The 23,884-nt window shown below is 50.6% G+C and overlaps 9 protein-coding genes across 9 annotated transcripts; 7 read left to right on the top strand and 2 right to left on the bottom strand.

Moving 5' to 3' along the window:
• Positions 1-1,990: 1,990 nt before the first annotated feature.
• On the top strand, positions 1,991-4,330 carry N7533_001658 (putative HET domain protein; the record flags this gene model as incomplete). The annotated part of the gene is made up of 1 exon (XM_057098308.1): positions 1,991-4,330. One exon carries the CDS (start codon positions 1,991-1,993, stop codon positions 4,328-4,330), a length of 2,340 nt encoding a protein of 779 aa, XP_056963444.1.
• A 1,574-nt stretch (positions 4,331-5,904) lies between these two features.
• On the top strand, positions 5,905-6,308 carry N7533_001659 (uncharacterized protein; the record flags this gene model as incomplete). Its single annotated transcript, XM_057098309.1, has 2 exons — positions 5,905-6,010; positions 6,085-6,308. 2 exons carry the CDS (start codon positions 5,905-5,907, stop codon positions 6,306-6,308), a joined length of 330 nt encoding a protein of 109 aa, XP_056963445.1.
• Positions 6,309-7,369: 1,061 nt separating this feature from the next.
• Positions 7,370-9,090, top strand: N7533_001660 (endoplasmic reticulum oxidoreductin family protein; the record flags this gene model as incomplete). Its single annotated transcript, XM_057098310.1, has 2 exons — positions 7,370-7,480; positions 7,543-9,090. 2 exons carry the CDS (start codon positions 7,370-7,372, stop codon positions 9,088-9,090), a joined length of 1,659 nt encoding a protein of 552 aa, XP_056963446.1.
• An 11-nt stretch (positions 9,091-9,101) lies between these two features.
• On the top strand, positions 9,102-9,389 carry N7533_001661 (endoplasmic oxidoreductin-1; the record flags this gene model as incomplete). The annotated part of the gene is made up of 2 exons (XM_057098311.1): positions 9,102-9,160; positions 9,254-9,389. 2 exons carry the CDS (start codon positions 9,102-9,104, stop codon positions 9,387-9,389), a joined length of 195 nt encoding a protein of 64 aa, XP_056963447.1.
• A 633-nt stretch (positions 9,390-10,022) lies between these two features.
• Positions 10,023-11,555, top strand: pex13 (peroxin PEX13; the record flags this gene model as incomplete). The annotated part of the gene is made up of 3 exons (XM_057098312.1): positions 10,023-10,074; positions 10,206-10,718; positions 10,777-11,555. 3 exons carry the CDS (start codon positions 10,023-10,025, stop codon positions 11,553-11,555), a joined length of 1,344 nt encoding a protein of 447 aa, XP_056963448.1.
• Positions 11,556-12,490: 935 nt separating this feature from the next.
• Positions 12,491-14,509, top strand: N7533_001663 (uncharacterized protein; the record flags this gene model as incomplete). Its single annotated transcript, XM_057098313.1, has 3 exons — positions 12,491-12,808; positions 13,056-13,334; positions 13,580-14,509. 3 exons carry the CDS (start codon positions 12,491-12,493, stop codon positions 14,507-14,509), a joined length of 1,527 nt encoding a protein of 508 aa, XP_056963449.1.
• A 736-nt stretch (positions 14,510-15,245) lies between these two features.
• On the bottom strand, positions 15,246-16,695 carry N7533_001664 (Clr5 domain-containing protein; the record flags this gene model as incomplete). The annotated part of the gene is made up of 4 exons (XM_057098314.1): positions 15,246-15,778; positions 15,879-15,998; positions 16,053-16,291; positions 16,460-16,695. 4 exons carry the CDS (start codon positions 16,693-16,695, stop codon positions 15,246-15,248), a joined length of 1,128 nt encoding a protein of 375 aa, XP_056963450.1.
• A 3,139-nt stretch (positions 16,696-19,834) lies between these two features.
• On the bottom strand, positions 19,835-21,498 carry N7533_001665 (beclin 1; the record flags this gene model as incomplete). Its single annotated transcript, XM_057098315.1, has 2 exons — positions 19,835-21,345; positions 21,414-21,498. The coding sequence occupies 2 exons, from the start codon at positions 21,496-21,498 to the stop codon at positions 19,835-19,837; spliced, it is 1,596 nt and encodes a 531-aa protein (XP_056963451.1).
• A 424-nt stretch (positions 21,499-21,922) lies between these two features.
• Positions 21,923-23,713, top strand: N7533_001666 (Myb-like DNA-binding domain protein; the record flags this gene model as incomplete). The annotated part of the gene is made up of 1 exon (XM_057098316.1): positions 21,923-23,713. The coding sequence occupies one exon, from the start codon at positions 21,923-21,925 to the stop codon at positions 23,711-23,713; it is 1,791 nt and encodes a 596-aa protein (XP_056963452.1).
• Between the last annotated feature and the right edge of the window lie 171 nt (positions 23,714-23,884).

Consider the following 23,884-nt stretch of genomic DNA (forward strand, 5'->3'; position numbering starts at 1 on the left):
GTAGTATGTACGTCCGATGGTCCCGTTCACCCGGGCGTGTGCCCAGGTGACTACTAGGACTAAGCACAACCCTCGCTTCAGCTAGAATTTACTATATATTGCTACCTATGCTACCTATGTATGATAACATGAAAGCTGCCATCCCCCGTCCTTTCCCTACCCTTCTTTCTCTCAACCTCCAGGGCTCTTCGCCACCGTCCATCCTACCCTCCACTTCCATTTGGGCAACTTTAACAGGGGCCAAACTGAATGATGGCAAATCCAAATGCTGTGAAATGCAGTTTTCATAGCTGCAGCTATCTGCGGGTTCACTATGACACAAAAATATCGCGATGGTGTCAATACCGTAAGTCCTCGCATCCTGGCGGAGGACCCTAACCTCCTAGTGTTGTCTGTGACAGTGGGTTATACTAACCGCGTGCTTGTTCTGTAATACATTAGATACTTGTCCTCATTGCACCAACCGATTTAAAAAGAGTACATCTAATGCGTGCTCGACTTGCAAGGGAACGGATGACTGTACCATGATGTGAGCTCGCAATGCCTTGTAACCAACTTTCATAATGAACCGTCGTTGTCGCGAGTAATATCCACCGGCAGGGAAATCCAGGTGCCGTCGAGGTGAAACTTTTTTTGGAATGCTTTGCTTGTTAAATCCATGGATGCCGATTGAGTATTACGGGTCTTATACCCGAGTATATTTTGGTAATCAAACTTTCCAAGGTTGAACTCTCATGCTCAGGTGATAGCTGAAAATGACTATGATATCAACCACAGGCTATTTCGATGCTCAACTTGAACGTCCTATATGAGGACCTACCTTCAGGTTTCAGGTTTCTCATGCATTTTCCCTACAGGGCTACGACTTGCTTTCTGTAGTAGATGTATAACATCCGGTGAACTTCATATTCACTTAAAGAAATACAGTCTTCTAGAAGACAGGGATCCGGCTAAGTGAAATCCAAGTTACCATCATCATGGTCTGCCAGTGTACTTCAGATTGCCAGCAGCTCCCTGTGATGTGACAAATTCAAGCCAACGATATACATAATTGCCCGGGCAACTTTCCAGAGCGTGTATGAAAAGGCGGCGTGCGGCTGAAATGTCAATGCCAGCAAATGACCTTGGGCTTTTGGCGTCATCTACTTGAGCCGATTGGGTCGCATCGCCGAGGAAATGTTTAGTAGGCTTGGCATTTGCTTTTGGGCCCAAAGCTGCCCAGGTGCATGCATATACGAGCTCTAGGCTAAATGAGTTAAATGGTGTTGAGGGCTCGTGCCTAGGCACGGAGATACTGGTACTAGTCTACACTTCACTTAAATAGTCGATGATTTGTTAGAGTACGGGGGGTATTAATTCATTAGTACGGCCCCGAAACTTGGAAAATGAATCCTTCGAAGTTATAAAAGAAGAACTTTACCAGTAACCCAGCTGCTATGAACTAATTATATCTTAACGTTCGAGCCCTCTAACCGATGACATACCTTTTCTTTATCAATATTTGCTAGGTTTCCCAGAATTGAATTTGATTCAGCAATTAAAATCACAAGGTAAGGTGATTATTACGGTGGTGTCAATAGCCAAGGGTGGCTAATTCGTATATGCTCCAAGCCGGGATTGAGGTAATGCTATCTCGGTACTCCAATTCTTGATAAAATTGATGAAACCGCACTCAACGAATGTCAAGTTGGACCTATGTCAGATTACCGCCCCTTAAAAGCCACAAGCGCTTCGAGTTCGACTCTACTTCTGCATGGCCCCCAAAAAGGGTGACTGTTCACTAGTGTCATTTCAGCCGGATTTGACCTCTTAAAGCCCCGCATCGCCTACTAGTAGGCAGCACAACATATTAAGAGTGATGAAACATCTCTAAGGAATAAGAAACCAAGAGTACCAAGAAAATTATTTTCTCTTCAACATTGAGACAAACAGTCCCTGAATCATATGTCTTAAAATCTTAACCCGCTGCGAGTTCTCCTAAGTCGACACCATGGTGGACGAGAAATGGGTCAGCCAGCTGGTGGAAAAAATGATGTTTCCCCTGCTAGAGCCCATGGCGGAAAAAGTGGGAGTGAAGTTGCCGCGGGATCCCAATGGGGATCTGTTCACTATTCCATTGTCAAGCCTTCCCAGCGAAAGTCCTCCAGAATCTGAGCCCCAGCTGTGCAGATCTTGCGCAGGTATGAATATGGAGGCACTCACAAGTCGCACCGGCTATGAACACTCGGAGGACATCAGGACATTTTTACAGTCCGTACGCACGTGTCCCTTGTGTGATATGATTCAGCGACAGATGCTTTGGGCGATACGTTTTCACGCTAAAGAAGAACATGACGATGACCCCATGAAGGCGCTCGGAATATTCAGCGTTTTCATGGCAAAGGATGACCTTTTCTTGCATTATCCCATTCCACTTGTTTTGAAAATTGACAAAGGGTGGCATGGTAAAGGTATGAATAGATTCATCGTTGCGGGAACCATTGTGTTTTCTGCAAAGGAAGGGGCCGATGCTTGGGCCTGGTATTGGGGAAGGAATTTGCTTCATGATAATGACGAAACAAGCGTACAACCTGTTCGACCGAGAGGGACAGAGCAAGAAGTTCTTGGCCGTCTATCAATCTGGCTGAAAGAGCGAATCAAGGAAATACCTGACTGGAGTGACGCAGGGAGCGAAAAGCCATTACCCACGCGTGTCATCGACTTGGGGGAAGGTCCCTGGGATACGGAGAACCGAGCTTCGATGGAATCAGATGTCCGTCTTATCGAAACAACAGGTCAAGATGGCTACTACGTAGCACTCAGTTACTGTTGCGGCGGCGCTGTCCGTTTCCGAACCTTAAGATCCAACTACCGGGACAGACTTCAGAACATTCGGTTTAAGGATCTCCCAAAAGCTTACGCAGATGCCATCAAAGTGACACGAGGCTTGGGAATCCGTTACCTGTGGATTGATGCGCTTTGCATTATACAGGAAGATACTGAGGACTTTCTTCGTGAGGGTGCTCGGATGTCAGATATCTACTGGAACACGAAATGCAGAATCGCAGTCAACGATAATAAGAGTCCCGAAGCTGGCTTTTTCCCTCCAAAGCAAGCCCCGGTTTCTGTCAGGCTTGCTAATCTCGACTCCGACGAGGATGGTCTTAAAATGTACCTCACGAACATGAGGTCATATGCTATCGAGGTTGATAGAGGTCATCTGAACACGCGCGGTTGGGTCCTACAAGAGCGACTGCTCGCACCTCGAACTATTCACTTTACCGGAGACTACATGTACTGCGAGGATCAAGACGATCTATGTGGCGAAGACTGGATTCGGCGCTACTCAACATGGCTCAGTAGCGTCCATAAGACCTCAGACTTGACCCAGATCGACATTTTCAGCGAGCGAAATTTCAGTTCGAGCAACAACGCGGTCAAGAATATGAAGGAGCAGAATGTTTGGTGGCAACGTTCAGTGGGATATCGGCGATCAGAGAGTCAGATCGTACTGGATCCTTGGCTGCGGGTCGGCGAGATCTTCAGCAGATGCCAGCTGACATTCGATACGGATAGACTGATAGCCATAGCCGGATTGGTCAAAAAGAAACAGGAGCTTGGGCAGGCCTCCGACACCGATACTGAAGATGAAGAGCCATTACCGAACCGGAATTTCCTTGGATTGTGGCAGAATACCTTACACATTGAGCTTTGTTGGGTGGGGACAGGTGACAGCAAGCTCCAATTCTTAGACGCTTTGAACTTGCCCTCCTGGGCCTGGATCGCCCACAAAGGACGCATTGTTTTCACTCGAGATCGTCGAGTATCGCGTGATCCTGGTCCCGTTCGATCGCCCCCTTCTTGTGAGTTTGAGCTCATCAGTAGTGATGTTCCCGACATCGTATCGGCGCTGCCCTTGAAAGAACCAGCATCCCTGAAGATTCGAGCTCGCCTGCGCAAAATTCCTTCAATTTCACAAACGGTCACGACATACTGCACACAGGAGCAGACTCGTGAAGGGCTGGCTGAATCTTCGCCATTCTTCTTCGCGGAGGAAACGGGAACAATACCGATAGCGATAGCAACTCTCAGTGAATGCCAGGAGATATTTGATGACGAGGACAGGCTCATTGGTTTTGTGTCGTTTGACGGGCATACGGTTTTTGAGGAGGATTTGTTCTGTGCTCATATATCGACCTTGAACGAGGACTCGGGCACGCCGATACTTGCATACGCACTCATTTTGACTCGTTTGAAGAATGACGACACAGCTTTTAGACGGGTTGGCCTTGCTGAGCTGAACCATGAATGGACCACAGGGGGAGAAGATATCACGATGAGCTTGATGTGAAATAGTAGCTGCCCCTTTTATGTATAGTATTGCTGTCAATGAATACCATCAAACGAGCCAAGAACATTCATGGATTTCATGAAAGTAAAAGGGAAACAGAATGGATTATTAGGATCACGAATGGATATCAAATATCAGGTACCTCAAATCCGACAACCATGGTGTGTATGTCACTCTTAAATTACAAGCGACGTATTTATTTCTTTTCTGCATTCCCATATTTCTGTTGCCAATCACTTTGTCGCAGAAATCGGGTGGGAAATAATACTAATACTAGTATTGATGTTCCCAGGCTTGAAAACGCTGAGTGCTTCCACTGTGTATACTCCACGTTACGGAGGTGGCTCTGAGAACCAAGGGCAATAGTTGGAAATTGCCATCATATAACAGGTGAATCTGTCGCCGCTGTGTCATTTGATCGATATTCTGACCGATGGCATGACTACTCAGATTTGCTGCTGCGACTCAGAATGAACTTTGCGACCCCTCTACATCAGAAGGGTACAATCCCACAGGCGAAGCGTTAGTACTAGTAGTAGTATAATTGGGCGTTTCCTGCGGTCGTCGATTGTTATGGTGGGACCAGTGCACCGACGATCCAATCGTAAGCCCAAGAGATCGCATCTGTTGCCACCGGCTGGTTGCTGCCGCAGATATTCTTTTTTCCTTGCATTAGTGACTTCGTCCATATGCGTCATGCACCAGAGCGCGATGTGTGGGGTCAAACATTTTCTGGTCCATAGGATAATTAATCATCGCCCCGCTTGGGTAGCCCGAGATGCACGTACAGCTCGCGAATTCCAGTCACTCATTATGCTACTTCCGCTAGTATATTATTGGTCACTTCTTGTTGGGCCGCATTCTAGCTTTGAGGCTTTGTGGCCCCCTTCACCCGGGCAAAGTAACATGACTGGTCAATGTAAAGGCTATGTAAGATTGCCGTCAAGAAACTACGCCAACAACGCATGATTGGGTCCCGATCGACAATTAGTGCAGGATCTGGCAGCCAAAGTCTTGGTTTCCCCTTTCAATCCGCCAAAACATCGTAAGCAACAAGAAGTGTTCTAAGGTAACCTGTAAACCTTAGCTGACCTCAAGGAGATTCCATCTCCGACTGGAAGTATAAGAACGAGGGCTCCTTCAAGAAAAGTAATCAAAAAAAAACCACACATTGACCATTGAGACTTTGGCCATCGATCGCACTCCAAGGTTCTTAAGATTTCCTATTTTCAGCTTGTTCTGCAATAAATTTTCAAGATGGCTTGGACCTTGTTCAATTCACCTTCTACCATCAACCCGATCCCGGCTTCAAATCAATACCTTAGTTATGAACAGACTTCCTCTGGAGAACTTGAACTTGCTGCTCACGACCCTCATCCGACATTTCCATTCTCGAAAATTATTCACATGGGTGGATCTCCTAGATATTACGACCAAGGATATCACTCCAACTCGATGACTGCACATCCATCTTCCCAATTTCTTCTTCACTTGGGCCAAAATCCCTCACAAAATTTCCCAGAGGAAGCCGGGGACTTGGAATACGTCGAGAAAGCCATTTTTTCCAATCCTCGATGTCTGGATTCAAGCCCACCCGCAAGCAGTTCATTATTATCCAAGGAAAACCGAAAGCGACATACTACGAGAGAATTGACCACTCATCGCGTGGAGAAAAAAAAGGTATGAACACTTCAATGAAATATTGATCTATATCATATTTTCAATGTCCCCCCTGACAATAAATCGTTTAATAGCTTGTCTCATGTACCGCTTGAATGTGGCTGGACAGGCTGCGAGAGGCCCCGCCCATTCACAAGCAAAGCGACTCTGTTGCGACACATCAAGACTCAACATGTTGATCCGGGCTCGTTTAAATGTCCGAATCGGGAGTGTGACAGGACGTTTAATCGGAAAGAAAACATGGAAGAACATCTGCACCGCATCCATTAAAACACTGGCACTTCAAGTCTTTGATTGATACGATGTGCTGCCAGTGGGACTGGATACGTTACTAGCAGCATATTCTCTTCCAAGATTCCTCTTGATTGAATCACGGTCTAGATTCATCAATGGATGTTACTAGTGCTGCTGTCTAATTGTAGTACCTGTCGGTAGGCATGTGATTCTAACTCGTTTCCAGAGTTCAAGTTGACGTTCATTTCTAAGGTTGTTCAGCTTGTTTTGGTCTGCTTCAGGGTTAACTTGAGTTTATTTCGGTGCGATATTATGGTTCCATTTCTTTTTTTCGAAAGTTATATGTATACAACCTCCGACGTTGAAGCTTGAAACGTTCACCTACTTAGTAGCTCAATTTTGGATTAACTATCCAACACCCAGGAGTCTGAATAAGAAGACTAGTAGTAGTACCCGCAGTATAATTGAAATAAGAAAAGTGGCCGGAGTAGGCGAATGACAGAGTATGCTCATATAGATACACTTTGTGTACGTTTCGTCCCAAGGTTGTTTTGTTTATCTCCGAGCGATCGTCGTTATATCCGAAGGATCCTGAGGTTGGCCAAGACTACAAACAAGCGTGACTTGAACCACCACTATCCTAGCATTAGAATTAGATACTTCGAGTTACAATAGTATACTTTCAGTACTAGCATATTTATGAAACAATCCTCCCACCTCGTATGACATCTCCTGATCAATTCCGAGTACTCCGTAACTAAAGTAAGGAATCATCGTGTTTGTCAGCCCATGTCTTGGCATCGATCGGCCGATCGCCACCGAGGCCAGACTGTCCTGTCCTGCTTTCTTTATACTTTGGCCTTTCAACTCTGGCTTTTGGCTTTCAAGTTCAAGTCCAAGTCCCATTTGGCTATTTGGGTTGTCGATATTTCAGTACATGCTGTCGCACTAGGTGGTCCCTCCTTTTTCATCTTTCGATCTGTCCTACCAGACAATTGGACATTTCTCCAACTTTTACGCCACCTTGCAATCTTTATCTTTTCTCTGTATTGCACGTCTACCACTGCCAGCACTCCCTTAACAGGCCATATAACTGTCTTCACGGCCTTTACAACCACACACAACATGCGCGGAGCTACCAGGCTGCTCTATGCGGCAGTCTTTGCCCTCGGAAGCCTCGCCAATGCCGACGCCGACAGCCATGACTCCGGCGCGCTGGACACAATGAAATGCGCGGTAAATGCGCCCCAGATTCCTACTCCGAGAGGGCTCAGTGACTGACAATTCTGCTGTTCTAGATTGACCCCTTGGCGATGGTCACCGATGCGTGTGTCTCCTACGGTACCATCAACAAACTCAACGACGAAGTCTACACCCTGCTCCAATCAATCACACAAGAAACCGACTTCTTCTCCTACTACCGTCTCAACCTCTTCAACAAAGAATGCCCTTTCTGGTCCGATGCCAATAGCATGTGCGGTAACATCGCCTGCTCTGTCAACACAATCGAATCCGAAGAAGATATCCCGCTGACGTGGCGAGCCGAGGAACTGAGTAAACTTGAAGGCCCCAAGGCGAAACATCCACCCCGCGAAGTCCAAGCCGAGCGGCCCAAAGAGCGTCCTCTCCAAGGAACTCTCGGCGAGGGTGTCGGGGAAAGTTGCGTGGTCGAGTACGATGATGAATGCGATGAGCGGGACTTCTGCGTCCCCGAGGACGAAGGATCAGCCGGTAAAGGCGACTACGTGAGTCTGGTCGACAACCCGGAGCGATTCACCGGATATTCCGGAGCAGGCGCGCACCAGGTTTGGGACGCGATCTACCGCGAGAACTGCTTCATGAAGCACGACGCCGAGGAATTGGCCGGGCAGCAATCACTCAGCGTGCCAATGGGCGGCGGTGGTCTGCAAGCGTTCTCGGATTTCCGCAACGTGCTACAGAAGGAGTCGGCGCGATTGGACGGACTTCCGCTGGATAATGAGTGCTTGGAGAAGCGTGTCTTCCACCGTCTTATCAGCGGTATGCATGCTTCTATCTCCACGCATCTCTGCTGGGATTACCTCAACCAGACGACTGGCAAGTGGCAGCCCAACATGCAATGCTTCAAGGACCGCCTCCACGCGCACCCGGAGCGTATCTCAAACATGTACTTCAACTACGCCCTGGTCTCTCGCGCCGTCGCCAAGCTCCGCAAGCATCTCCAAAATTACACCTTCTGCACCAGCGACCCGACCCAGCAACTCGACACCAAGGAGCGCGTCAGCCAACTCACCGAGATCCTCTCACGACCCCCTCAGATCTTCGACGAGAACCTCATGTTCCAGGACGCCAACGCCGATGGATTGAAGGAAGACTTCCGCAACCGCTTCCGCAACGTCAGTCGACTGATGGACTGCGTGGGATGCGACAAGTGCCGACTCTGGGGCAAGCTCCAAGTAAACGGCTACGGAACCGCCCTCAAGGTCCTATTCGAGTACGACGAGACCAAGAACGGCGAGAACCCGCCTCTCCGCCGAACCGAGCTCGTCTCCCTCATCAACACCCTCGGCCGCATCTCGCACAGTATCGCCGCGGCGCGCAGTTTCGAAGAAGCCATCGACGCCGGCAACGACCATGCCTTCCCTCAACATTTCGCCGCCCCGTCTACGCCCAAGGCAGCGAAGATGCAACAGATCTCCAATAACCCCCAGGACGTCAAGCTGAAGCACGACGGAAGTGGCGTCTTGATTATGAATCGGAGAATGTGCAATACTACCACGGCGCTGACGAACCGGGGCCCGACCACCGATATCCCTGGGTTCGACCTCCCCGCGAAGAAGGCGCGACGACTATGGACGATGTTGTGACGGAGTGGCAGATGGTGCGGGACACGACGTTGTTCGTGTTGCGCTCGTGGATGGCCCTCCCGCGCACTTTGTAAGTTTCAATTTTTTTACCTCATATTCAGTATCTGTGTCTCGCGCGTAGAAGTGATATCTTTTGACTAATCGTGGTGTTCTAATTGTTTAGGCTTCAAATCGGTGTTATGGAAGCCCAGCGTCTGTGGTACTTCTGGCTAGGCGTGGCTGTTCCTCCTCGTGAATGGAGCTTGCAGGCGCCGCAAGATCCGAATATTGTGTCTAGACCGCATCAACAAGAGCTCTAAGGCATCTACATTGGCATTGACATAGGCGTTGTAATTGACTGCATGATTGTACATAGCACATGGCGTTGGGTGGATCAAGTTGGCTTATTGTATAGAGTTAGATGAGCTGTCTAGAAATGGCTGTTTACTCGATGATGTTACTGAGTTTACTAGTAGTAGTAGAAATAAGTAACTACCTAGGTACTTGGATGTATGACTGAGTCCTCGTAAAAGATACTTGTATACTTCAAGTTACCTCGGAATATTTCCCGACGGCCTCGGAGCGGCGGCCGACGCCGAGATCGGCCACGAGGAGAGGGGGATATAATAGAGACACAATGGGATGAAGGAAGAAGGGAATGTAATTCAATAAATACTTTATACACTTCTCTGAAGTAAATACTAGTTATAAGATAACTAACCTCCCAAGTACAGTGTAAACATCAAACAATTGCCACTCTGCGTATCTTTGAGTACAACGGGCAACGCCGACATCCTCGGCTTCTCCACTGCCGGCCACATGCGACCGATTTGACTCTTCCCCCATCTTTTCTCCAGTCTCCATTCTCCACCTTCCACCTTCCACCTCCCACACGCCCTCCCCTCCACCCTTCTCCATTCCCTAGACCTAATGCAAGGTCGCTAAGTCATATCATGGCGTCGGTGTCGCCACCTAAACCGTGGGAGAGAGCAGGCGCTGCAACCGGTGAGTCTTGATGTCCGTGATGGTGGTGGTGATCGTGACTGTTGTTTCTCTATCTTCACTCTCACTCCAGTCGATCATCCTTCGACTCATCGGCTCATCAACTACTTGACCTCAAACTAACGGCATTCCAGGAAACGCATTAACCACAACCACCACACCCAGTCCAGCGGCCACCGCGATGACTTCCTCGGTCAACCCCGCAACCTCAACCACCTCCGCCCCCGACCTCCCCTCTCGCCCTAACACCCTCAACTCTGTCGTCAACAACACTGCATCCAACTACTCTCCCTATGGCGCTTCCCGCTTAGGATCCACCGGATACGGAGGATATGGCGGTATGGGCGGCATGGGTGGTATGGGCAGTTACTCCTCTCCCTACTCCCGCTTCGGCTCTATGGGAGGCATGGGCTCCATGTATGGCGGCTACGGCGGCATGGGAGGCATGTATGGTGGCATGGGAGGTATGGGAGGGATGTACGGGGGCATGCCTGGGCAGGATCCCAATGACCCCAACAGCTTGACCAACTCCTTCAGCCAAAGCACCCAGGCCACCTTCCACATGATCGAGAGCATCGTCGGTGCCTTTGGCGGATTCGCCCAGATGCTGGAGAGCACCTACATGGCCACACACAGTTCATTCTTTGGTGAGTACCGAACCATCACATTCGTTTTCCGAGACATGATTGTACTAACTTGTCTCAGCAATGGTCTCGGTCGCAGAGCAATTCGGCAACCTGCGTAACACCCTCGGCTCGGCCCTGGGAATCTTCACCATAATCCGCTGGTTCCGCACCCTCATCGCGAAACTCACCGGCCGACCACCCCCAGCCGACGCCACGGCCCTAACCCCCGCGGCATTCGCTGCTTTCATGGGCGGTCGCTCATCCGCCGCCAGCCTCCCCGACGGCTCGCCCGCCCCAGCGAAGCCATCAAAGAAGCCCTTCTTCATGTTCCTCGTAGCCGTCTTCGGCCTCCCCTACCTAATGGGCAAACTCATCAAAGCGCTCGCCCGCTCCCAAGAAGAAGAGGCTCGCCGCCGCCAACAACTCGCGGGACCCAACGACGGCTCCGCAGCTTCGCTCGATCCCACGAAGCTAGACTTCTGCCGCGTTATATATGACTACTCTCCCGAGACGCAGGAGAGCAACGGCATCGATCTCGCTGTGAAGAAGGGCGATATCGTTGCCGTCCTCAGCAAGTCCGATCCCATGGGTAATGCTTCCGAGTGGTGGCGCTGCCGTGCTCGTGACGGTGGCGTCGGATATCTCCCCGGCCCGTACCTGGAGACTATCCAGCGCCGTCCGAACCAGGCAGCCATCGAGGGCCCCGAGGCGGCTGCTCTCGCTGCTCCGGCGAAGGGTGTCCCTGAGCGAACCCAGAGTCTGTCTGCCCTGTCCAAGCCTGACCAGCCTCCTGAGCTGAAGGGCAAGATGGGCGATATCTCGCCTGAGAGCTTCCAAAAGAGCACTTTCTATTCCTGAAATTGAGAGCTTTATAGAATACGGCTAGAACGGACTGTGCTGGACTGACTCGCACTGGGATTGGTTTTTTTTTTTCGACACGACGGAACGCAAAAAAAGCCCGCCGAAATCTTTACGGTCGAACTTTTCTTTCTCCTTTTTGACCACACCCTTCTCACCCTCACAGGGGACCGGACCCTGATTCGGACCCTCTCTCCAAATTCAAACTGAGAACTCACTCAATAATCTGATTTCAATCTGTCTCAACGATTTGCCCCACGTCGCACAAGCGGACGAGGCTCACATTTTCTCCGCATGGAGCACAAATTCCCCGCTCCACATTGCTTTGGGGTGGGGGACTTTGTTATCTCCTCACCTTTTTTTCCTCTTTTCATCTCTTTACCTATTTTTTTTTCTTTCTGATTATCTCCGGATGGGGTTGGATTGGGCTTAGCGATTTCCATGACTGTATTGTATTTAGTATCTATCAGACCAGTGCAATGCACATGCATATTGATTTGATTTATTTGGTTCTTCTTTCCTTCGATTGAGGGTATAGCTGTAGAGCATTTGCGCCTAGATAGAAAGAGTAGGAAGAAGAGTAGTAAGTTCCAGCAATACTGGATACTGACTGCATCATGACTGCATTAGATTGGGGCCAAAAAGGAATTTCCTTCCCAAATTTGCGTATACTCGATTTGCCCCCTCTATGGATACTACCATGGACAAGGATTAACGTACTAGTCCATCCTTATCAACCTTGTTTAATGCAAGCCTTACCTTCCCTGTCCCCGCGACTTTGAAATTGTACTTTCCTTTTAATTCTACTATTTTGTATACTTTTTTGGCCTACTTATCACCTCGCCCTCTCTCTGGCCTGTCACATGCAGGGATCGTTGGGAACATACAGCAATAGAGAAAATTAGAATAGACTCGAAGGAATCGAATGACTCGCCATGACCTCCCCAATCGAGAAAACCAACGCTCCGAAAAAAGTGCTCGATATCGGTATCCAAGACTCTACTTCCGCCACGCAAAAAGAAAGCTCTCAACAAACTCAGCACTCGCAAGATGAACACGGACAAGGTCAAGAACAAGCGAAACAAGAGCCCGAATCTAGCACAGGGGCAAAAGAATTGCGTCTTAATTCCCTACTGTGCAGGATCTGGTCTCTACTCACGTACACACCGCACCGATGTCGGTGGGATCCCGCGAATCCGGTGAAGTTCAGCTGGGCGTTAACTTTTTTGTTTGGATTTGCGACGACTTTTACGGTATGTTCATATTCTATTGTAATAAGCTTGGCCCAGATCTACAATATTTCCTTTTGCTTTCTTTTCCGTTCAAAATGCCCTTCTCGAACCGCATCTGTATTCCAAGGTTTGCATCTGGGTTCGAATTCGCATCCGAACCTGAACTACATCCCACACAAACCCATTCCTCAAATTTCAACTCGAACACAACCTTCCAAGGTTCCTTCCAATGGAACCCACCAATCTCTAATTCTTCGTGAAAAAAAAGGTCGCAAATCTCTACTACAACACCCCCCTCCTAACTCTCCTCGCATCCGACTTCGCCGTCCCCTACGAACGCGTCACGCAAATCCCAACCGTAATGCAAGCAGGCTACGCCGTAGGCCTAGTCTTCCTTTGTCCGTTAGGCGATCTCGTCCGGCGAAGACCATTCACGTTACTCTTGACGAGTTTTACGGCGCTGGTTTGGTTGGGCTTGTGTTTGACTGGAAACTTTGAGTGCTTTGTTGCGCTTAGTTTCGTCGTTGCTGTTTCGACTGTTACGCCGGTATGTATGCATTCATGGATATGTCATACTTTGAGTTCAAGTTTAAGTTCCTCCTTTCTACTTTCAATGATGCTGGGTGCCTAAGTATAGTAGAACAATACTAGTACTATCCCGAGGCACTGTGCAGAGGAAGGACCTAGAGGACTCGGGTCAATTACAATGAAGTCTTGGAATCAACTCAGACCTCACAGACTCGAAGCTTCACCCTAGGCCGCAAACCAGCACTAACCTTGGAAACCATATAGCAAATAATGCTGCCTCTGATCGGCGACATTGCCCCGCCCACCCACCGCGCAACAGCCATATCCCTCGTCTCATCCGGCCTCCTCCTCGGCCTCCTAATCGCCCGCGTGCTAGCAGGAATAGTATCAGAGTACACATCCTGGCGAAATATCTACTGGCTCGCGCTAGGACTGCAGATTAGCATCACGATTGCGTTGTGGGGATTTATGCCGGATTACCCTGCTACTCTGAACAGCACGGCAGCATCAGCGTCATGTTCAGTCTCAGCCCCGACATCAAAAGCCAGCACAAGCATTCAAGAATCTCGCACTCAAACCCCACTCCGAGACAAACTACTCATCTACCCCTCAATACTATGGAGCATAATAACCCTCTTCACAAACAACAAGACCCTAATCCAAGCTTCGCTGATGGGCTTCTGCTTCTCAGTGCCGTACACCTCGTTCTGGACAACGCTGACATTCCTCCTCTCAGCCGAGCCATACTCCTACTCCACGCTCGTCATCGGGTTATTTGCCGTCGTGGGGATCTTACCCATGGCCCTGGGCCCCGTGTACTCGCGTCTTGTGCTGGATAGATCTGTCCCACTTGTTTCGGCGCTGGTCGGGGTGGGATTTTGTTTTGTTGGTGCTCTTGTTGGGATTGTCGGTGGCAGTGGCAGTGGCAGTGGCAGTATTGCTGGCCCGATTGTTCAGTGCGTGTTGCTTGATTTGGGACAACAGGTTGCGCTGACGGCGTGTCGGGTTGCGATTTATGAGTCTGCGCCTGGTGCGAGGAGTAGGGTTAATACGGCGTTTGTGTTGTTTCTTTTTGGCGGGAATATTCTGGGGACGAGTTTGGGGCCGTTGCTTTTTGTTAGATTTGGGTGGGTGGTTACTGAGGGTGTTGCTGGGGGGGTTTGCGGCGTTGGCGATTGTTTTGGGGGTTTTTAGGGGGCCGAGGGAGGGGGGGTTGGGTTGGTTGGGGGGGGGTGGATGGGGGTGGAGGCGGATGCCAGTGGTGAAGGAGGCTGAGATCGAGGGGTGTAGTGGAAGGGTTCAAGGTCAAGTTGGAGTTGCTGGTGTATTGGTACAGAGTGGTGAAGGTGAAGGTGAAGACCGGAGTCAAGTTCATGTTCATGATCGTGAGACTCATAGCCGCGCTGGGGATTGTTGAGATGAGTGATGGTGACAGTGATATTGATAGTCCTGCCCTTTCAAATTCTATGTGACTTTTGCTTTGACATTGGAATGGTGGGTGAAATGTAATATATAAACAATGAAATGAAGGTTAGAAGAACCCTAGGTCATCAGGTCGAAGGCCACGAATACGGACAAGCATGAAATAAGCCCGATCTAAACCGTCCCGAAGGAAACGGAACGAAACGAAACGAAATGAGGTGACCCGTTATGAAGAAACGCCTTGCCATGATTTTTCTCAGTCTCCCTCACTGATGCATGTATACTTGGACGAAGAAAGAGCACGCTTCAAAGAAACCGCGAGATTGAAACCATAGGGAGAGACAGGGAATAGTAGGAGGGAAGAGGGGAGGCAAGAGATGGAAAAAAAGGAGGTGGGTGAAGTAGGTGAAGTAGAGGGAAAAGTGAAGAGGTAATCCAGTTACATAGCACAGAGAGAAGAGAGACGAAATGAAGAGCGGATTGGGAGGAGAGGGCATAAAGAAACCGATTATAGCCCGAGTCCTTCATGGTGAGGGTGATGCGGGACCTCATTGGGATCTTGATCCCGGTTCCACTTTGACATGGACACGTTTAGATGGTCGTTCAGCTCCTCGAGGCGTGATTGGAAATTATTAAGCTGCTCCCACTCGCTGTTGTGGACCATATTCGCAGATGGTGGTATGATACCCGCTGCGTTCATGAAGGCCCGATGTGAAGATGCCGGTCCAGGGGCTGCGACGGGGTGCAGTGGGACCGCGGGCGTCATTGTTTGGATTGGCGGCATAGACCCCGCGCTGGCAGTCATGACGGTGTGCTGAGGATGAGGTAGATGAGGAGGTGGAAGTGAGTGCGGATGCGGATGATGTGCATGTGGGTGTGGTGCGTGCGGGGAGTGTGGGTGTTGAGCGTGTGGATGAGATGAGTGCACTAATGATTCGGGTTGGTGGTGATATCGTCGAGTTGGATTATGATGCATGCTTATTGGGAATGATGAGTCGTCATCTATGATGAGGTCAGGGATGGAGTCGATGTGATTGGGGTCTGCTGACATTAGCGGGGTTCAATATAGACAAGCGAATGCATGCATGAACGTGGCTGCCAGGCTAAGATAGACGAAGAGGCGAAAAAGCATGACACATACTATAGCTGAGAGGGTAAGATGAGGGCTCACGCGATGGAGACTGAATTTCTGGTGGTGATATAGGCGTGGCAGCTTCATCGGCGGGTTCTGGAGTGTAGCAGGTCATGTCGGACGGGGTTGCTGCGATGATATTAGACATCTATACCAAGAGTATTATGATAGAGGTCGGCATACTGGGCTCCGGGCTCATCTGTTGAATATCCTTGTCTTTTTCTTCGTCCCAACTATCGCCGTAGCGACGCTGAAAACGAGCAATACGTTTGTTGTCAACTTCCTGTCCGTTCACCCGGAAAGCTGTCTGTTTGCCCCTCGCTGCACGTTTTTGCTGTTTTCGAATCATAAGGTGGACCTCTTTAGCTTTGATATTCTTGCGAACGTGCCAGGCAGCAAGGCGATCTTTGTATTGCTTTTCTCTATGATTTTGTTAATTTCATGGTTCGACAAAGACACTTGTAGTATGTAGGATCGATCTGCAATTGTTACCCGAGAATATAATCTCGAATTGCATATACGGATCGATGGAAGTGAATGATGGACAGAATCAAAATAATGACGGTAAGAAAATCTGATATTAAACATACGATGCCTGGAATTTATAATCACGCTCCATGATGCGTTTCACATCGCGCAGCTTCAGTTGGTCATTGCGGTAGAGTTGCTCAATAATCTCGCGATACTCGTGCCAATCGTCGGATCGGCGGGGCCGAAAAATACTAGATGAGTTGGTAGGATTGGGAGTGGAATTCGAAGCATTCGGTGTTGGAGTTGGCGATTGGGGCGAGAGCGTCACGGACGATGGCGGGGGGAAATGATCCATCTTGCCATGGGGGAGAGGGGGAAGAGGGAAACAGCCGACGAGAGAGCGAAGTAGACAGAGGGAGAGGGAGAGGAAGAAGAGGGAGAGGAAGAGGAAAAGAGAGAAGAAAGCAAAGCAAAATAATACAAATCGAAACGGCTCCCGAAAACAATTCAAAAACAACAATTAGCTGAGCGAGCAAAAACAGAGAGAGCGAGAGAGGAATAAAAATGTTCTTTTTTCCTTTAAAAAAAAAAAAGGGAAAATAAAAGAAGCCAGTAATGAAGAATGGATCACCAGGCAACTTGAGCATCGGCCAAGGAATCTCTCGATTTCTCTTTGCGGCGAGCTGCGGCGGACGCACGACCCCTGGCTTCCCCGGGCAAATCAACGGGCGCGAAGGATGGAGGCGATGGAGAGGGGGGCTCCAGGTGCACTGTCAGTGTCATGATCGCCAACGGTACGGGATGCTGGGAGAGATCTCCGGCCGGGCCCTAGTCTGGTTGAAAGCAAATGGGCTCATTCGCTGGAGGCTATTGCCTTTCTCGGTGGAGCTGAGGTACTTTTGCACTACTGCGCAGCCTAACCGAACTATTACATGCAGTGCACTGGCCGCAAATGGGATGCATTTTCCGCTGCCTGGCCCACAGGAGACTGGAGGGACTGAAGGGGACTGGCGGGCCAGGGAGTGGGTTGCGGTCGTTGATTGGATATTTTGGATGTGGACAAAGGGGGGTGAAGAGATATGAGCTCTTCTCCTCTGTTGGAGATACCCAAGCCACCCATACCTAGAGCTTCACAAATAAATTCATGCATCTGGGGCTGCCCTAAAGCAATATTGACCAGGATACTCGATACTAGCTCAATACCCCAGACAGTCGACCATGGAACCAGGATGGACCGGGAGCGGCCCGAGACTCGTGACTGCCTTTGTTTGGAGAATCACAACTTCCCGGCATTTTGGTTCGACAAGCCACTCCATTTCACTTCATTCCGTATTGTTACAGCGCAATCAAGCTGTATAATACAGCAAAGAGAGACGTATTAATATATTTGGTGAGTGATTTGGTTGGTTTTGCTGGTCTTGTCGGTCCTTTTGGATCCCCCCCCCCCCCCACCTCCCTTCCCCGAATCTCTCATTTTTGTCATCGTTGTCAAGTTGTCAAGTTGCCTCGTGGATGCAAGGTGTGGGGGGGAAGAAACCGTTAGACATGCCTCACCGTTAGACAGTGTCATCCCCTCCCCAGAATGTTGCAAAATAGGCGCGCAAAAGGCCTAGTGACCCAGGATGTAATGTGTCACTCCCCCCCATTCAAGGGGCGAGTCTCAGTCCTCGCATTCCTTGCGCTTTGGTCTCTCAACCCATTAGGCCCTTGACCATATCCGGCCAAAACTCAGACCTCTCGTGGGTCCTGACTCATGCGTCTGACGTGGGAGAAGTACGGAGTAGTGTAGAATCAAAGGGGAGAGAGAGAGAGAGGGGGGGCGAGAAAATAATGGACGGGAAAAAAAAAGAGAGATGAAACAAAGAGGCGAAGATTACGATCGCATTGGGAATTATTCGTCCTTTTGTGATGGGCACTGTCAGAGGTACGAAGGACATGGGCAGCAGGTCAATGGGTGGTACCAACGTAATTCGGGAATAGTGATCGGAAGAGATCGGTACTTTCGAATGGAAAATCGTCGAGGTATTCCGCCTGGGCACTGAGTACATACAGAGGACAGAGGACAGAGGATACAGAGTACAAAGAAGTGAACAACGTCTCTGGCCCGGATGCCAATGTCTAGAACGCGATCAGTGTGTCAGGTGGCGAGGCATCGATGGCTGCATTGATCGACACGGTCGGGGAGCACAACCCCCCAGTCCCCGAGGTAAAGGAACAAAGTACGGAGGGACTGCGTCAATGGTGTATGTATTACACGAGGGGGAATCAATCGTGTATATACGGAGGTACGGGGATACGTAGGTAGACCTGGCCATGGCGGCCCTGACCCTGACCCTGACCCTGACCCTGACCGTGTACTCCCTCCGTACTGGACGAAGCATCTGGAGGTATTGTCTGAAGAAAAAAGTACGTGGCAAATGAGGAGAGAGTGAGGCACTGAACACAAGTACAAGACTGAACAATCGGGCACCGTCCCTCCTGTGTATGCATGTTCCGAAGCGCCCTTCCTCGAACAGGCATCGATCTGAGGTTCGAGGCGAAATGCGGGGCGCGCAGTCATTGGGGGCTGCTGCCAATGCTCCTTCTCTTCATTTAGTTTGTTTAGTACTTATGCACCCGACAAGAAACGGTATCCGAGTGGATTCAATTGTGGACTCCGGCCCCTCCCAGAGTGGGCTCAAAAGTGGGCTCAAAAGTGGGCTCTTTTACATCCTGGGCAGCATTGACGACGGCTTGCCAGCACGGACTGAGGCAAAAAATATGACGAGGTCCAGGCCGAAGGGGGCAAAGGGCCAGAACGGGAGTCCGAGCGAAACTAAAAAGAAAAAAGAACCATACGGCAGGACAGTTCCGCGTGGAGCTGGCTCGAGCTCAGGCCCACTCTTCAAACGCCGAACCTCGCGCCGGAGATATCTGCCGTGACCGTGACCGTGGCCATAGGCCCCACGGACCACCGTTCACCGGCTCGGATCGCATGCAGGTACTAGGATGTAGCGCGCAGACCGGATCAGAAGAGAGTCGTGGCGGCGCGCAACGAGACTGCAGGACCATATCGGAAGTGGATTCCTTTGACCCGCCGTCAGGAGGAGTTGAGGTGCAGGCCAGATGGGAATAGAACGGCGTCTTCCGCACTCCACGAGCGCTCTCCTGCAACCAGCCGAAGAGATGACAAGGGAGATTGGCGATTCTTAGCTTCTGCCGATCGACACGGAACCCGGGATGACCCAATTAGGCTGGCCTTGTCAATCAAGCCTGGGTTTTGGTGGTGGCATAAAAGAACATCCCCCCGTCATAAGTACGTTCAGCTACTATCTAACAAAAAGTCCCTAGTGAAACACCTCCTAGCAAAGTGGTCATTGAATATCAAAGAGCACCGCCCCCAAATTAATTGACCAGGATGGCATGCGGGAGATGCTCACCGCATGCAAGCACCCCCCTGGCCGAATCCTCCATCCTTAGGTCCTTTCATCCTTGAGCCTTTGATACTGCGTTGTTCAGGGCCGCGACTTGGCGGGGCTTGAGGCGGACGAGGGTCGAGCTGCTGGGTCAGTAGCTGCTACCGCCGCCGCGGCGACGGCCGCCGAATGGGAGCCCGTGCTGGCAACATTGCTCGTGTGCGCAAGAAGAAACTTGCAGCAAGTCAGGGTATACTTGCACGCGCGCGTCCATGTCTCGTCATTTTGGTTAAATCCAAGCTTGATGCTAGCGTCGCCGATGCGGTCTCTTTTGATTTCGTAGGGCAGTCTCACGCCGGGGGTAGTGGTACCAGGCTGACCCCGCCGTGGCGAGGCCATGGATGCTGGGGTCGATTCAACGAACTGACCAAGTTGACGCAAACACTCCAAGAACGCCACCATGCCGCTGTCGAAGCGACGGTGGAGCCAAGGGAGATTGAGCGGGAGATCACCCGAGGAAAAGAGATCTAGTTGGGTGATCTTGGGCGGGCCACGGTCAGTAACAGCTGGTCCAGCAGGCTGAGCAGGATATTCAATTTTGTCAATTCGGGAGGTGGACCCCAGTGGTCGCAGGCGATATCCTTGGAACTGAAAATTGAGCCGGTCTGCAATAGTTGAAAGCAAAAGACAGGTCTGGCCCCAGGCCGCATTAATCTCGGGCCATTCAACCGAGGGATTGGCCAGACGGCCAAGACGCAGGGCATTGATAGTTCCGAAATAGCCGTCATGGCCAATGCAAAACGCGTCATTGTAGACATTTGTCCGTTGTAATCGCTCCAACTGTTGCGAATCATGGTCGTAACGCATGTTCAGTGCATCCCGTTCGGTTTGAAACTCCCCCAGGGTGAGAGAGAAGCCGTTCCGCGCCCGCCAAAAGCTTTCCTCATCCGCATCAAGCTGTCGAGACTCTTCTTCGAGACCAGCGATCTCTTCATCGAGTGAGGCTTTTTCTCGCTCGAGCGCTTGTAGTTCGGCGAAGGCTGCTTCTTCGGCCTGAAGGCTTTCTTTGAGACTATTCTCGGCCACCTCAATATCCTCACCTGACGGGACAGAAGCATTCAAGGTCCGAAGAAACGCAATATACGCATCTCGCTCCTTTGTGGAAGCGTTTAATCGCTTTTGCAACCCATCCACCAGCATATCCGTACATTCTATGCAAATGGGATGATCGATGTCCGATCGGGCAGAGACAATTTCGAAGAGACGAGTGGCTTTCTCAACTTGACTTGAGAAAGATCCGTTCTCATGGCTGGGGTCCTGTGGTTGGGAGCTCCTCCGGTGGAGACGGGAGGGCGAGGACGTGTCTACTGCAGGAGGCCCAAACTGGGACTCTGTGAGCATGACGAAAGACATGCTGCCGCTATCCCCTCGTGTCAGCCCTGGTGCGTGAGGCGGGGCCCCAGCACGCGGGCCTTGTAGAGAACGCCGGTAGTAGGGAGCCGTGGATTGATTTGTATTTCGTTCGTAGTTCTCACGACGTTCCGGAGGATTGGAGGATCGATTCGCCGATGGAGTAACTCCTTGATCAGAGACTGTTTTACCCGTAGAGTCTATTCTTGGAAGAAGCCCGGGTCAGATACACGCCGTTGCGATATGATGGGAATGAGTGGACACTTACTAACGAGCAGCTCGAACGCTGTGGGGTTCAACGAGCCCAGTGACCCATCAAGAGTCAAAGGTGTGCGACACTTTTGGCAATACATAATATGCGAGTGTCAGTGTCAGTGTCAGTTCCAGTTACAGTTCCAGTCCCAGTTCATGATATGCTGTGATATGATGGGGAAATAAGGGGGTGGGAGCAGCAAGAAGGGTGGATGCGGGGAGGAGGTTGAAGTTGCGCGGTTGGCGGAGCTTCTTTGCTTTTGCTTTCCTTCCCGCACGTCACTCTTTTTTTTGTTTTTTGCTTTGCTCACACCTTTACTTTTTCTACTGCTGCGCGCTTAGCGACGCCTTATTTTGGCTACCTCCAATCATTACGAACTACTGCAATGCGCAAATATTATTGATTGTTTGACGTGGCTGTCTCGACCTTCAACCTGACAGCCCCATCGCGAGACACGGACACAGACGCGTTTCAAACGACCGCGACAAATGGCCAACGACGCCTACATTGACGATACAAACACAATGGAGCCCCCTACGAAAAGGCCGCGCCTCTCGGTAACCTCCGATCCTCCCGAGGAAGAAGTCTCAGACGACTGGGATCTACAAACAGCACGCGCCCAAAATGATATGAAGTTGAAGTCTATATTCGAGAACATCTTTGCGAAATACGGCCAGGACTTTACAGAAGTCGGCGATGAGATCGACCTGGAAACAGGGGATATTGTGGTCGACAATGGTCATTTATTGGGCCTGCAAGAAGAGGATCGCAACCATCAGAGCCGAGCATGGCACGCCGAGGAGGGCGCGGAAGGCGAGGAAGACGAGGATCCTGAATCTGAGAATGAAAAGGAGCCTGTCGGATCACTGCCTGATCCCGATAACCTTGTGTTTGAAGATCCAGGAGGGCACCCGGGTGATTCCTTCAAGTTCACGCGACCGGAATCCAAAGGTCCCATGCCCGACGAGGATCATTCCCTTTCAAGAGAGTCTGCATTGACCTCGACCTCTGACAACCCACAACTCAAACCGACCCCAGAACAACTGGACCTGAAACCTTTTCCAGAGGAACTGGGCCCAATAGACCCTGTATGGAAAGTCCCTGAACTTCCCCGCTCCTTCTCGACGCCTAGAACCGAGACTAGGTTCACCAAAGTGCCAATTACTCCACGGCTGCCGACGGTGGACAGAAAATCATCGCCACCAGGATCCAGATCCCTTTGGAGTGTTCCAAGGCAACGTCGGCCGCGCACAGAGGGGAAGCCCAGAGCGACGCCGAGCAAAACCCGACCCCGGGCGAAACGAAAGTATCATTCCAGCCCCGTGGCGCTGGAGGCGCTTGACTGGTCTTTCGCGGATATCGCTGAAGAAGGCGACGAATCGGACGACCCGCTGCAGGAGTATCAGCCATCTCCCACCCCATCCAACGCAGCGAACATTCGCCGGAAGCGAATGCGCATAACGGCCCATGATGGCTCTAACCAAGAAATTCGATTCGCATTAAATCCTGAATTGTTGACACCTGTCGAGCCCACTCCTCACGACCAATCGGCTACAGATACACATCTTGGCGCGAATCATCGCCACGTGGAACAAGGCGATGCACGGGCTACGGTGACAAAATATATCGACGTACAATGCAATTCACCTGCGCTTCCCTCCACAGCGTATGGCGCTGCGCCTGCGTCGAGGCCCGTCTATGTATCCGCCCCTGTATCTGCGCCCGTACCTGCTGCACCGTCATCGAAGTCCATATCACCGCGGACCCGCATTACAATGACGCCCGACGAGATGAAACTGGTGCTTCGCAAGCGCCACGTCGAAGGCAAGAAATGGAAGGAAATACTCCCGTTTCTGCCTTACGCCAGCTATGAAAAACTCAGAGTGTGGAACTCATATCACTGGCATTCTGTTCGTGCTAAACCATCTCCACTCCGGGCTCCGTGGTCACAAAGCGAACTTGAAACCTTCGATCGCTTACAGGGTCAGCCATTCCTTGCCTGGAAGGATTTCCTAGCCCAGTTTCCCAACCGATCCAAGCCTGAGATTGAGTTTGAGCTAATGCGCCGTTGGGTTGGAGATGAGGTGTGGAATCGCGATAGAAGTTCCGTGCCTCGCTTGAAAAATGACGGTGGTGGCTTAAAGAGGCATTGTGTTAACCCACAACGCCGACCATCGAAAGATGATGGTTTAGAAAAGGATGTCCGTGATCAAGAAAGCTCAGTTACTCGCCTCGACACGCCCCGGCTCGTCAGACACCACCAGTTACTAATTTTGACACACCCTCGGCTAGTCAGACACCAACTGTTTACTTGATTAGCGACGGAGAGGATGAATGTGATGAAGAGGATCCAGTGGACACGGAGGACATTGGCGCACTGAGTGATGGAGTAGAGGATCAAATTGGAGAAGTCATTTCAGATCCTCCACTGCCTGACTCGTATACTTCCCATCTGGGAGCTAGGCCTGTGAAAGGTATCAGTTGGC

The sequence above is a fragment of the Penicillium manginii genome (genome assembly GCF_028828005.1).
Source record: "Penicillium manginii strain IBT 31320 chromosome Unknown utg000002l:1.0-5564898.0:1.0-5567710.0, whole genome shotgun sequence".
NCBI classification, from domain to species: Eukaryota; Fungi; Ascomycota; class Eurotiomycetes; order Eurotiales; family Aspergillaceae; genus Penicillium; species Penicillium manginii.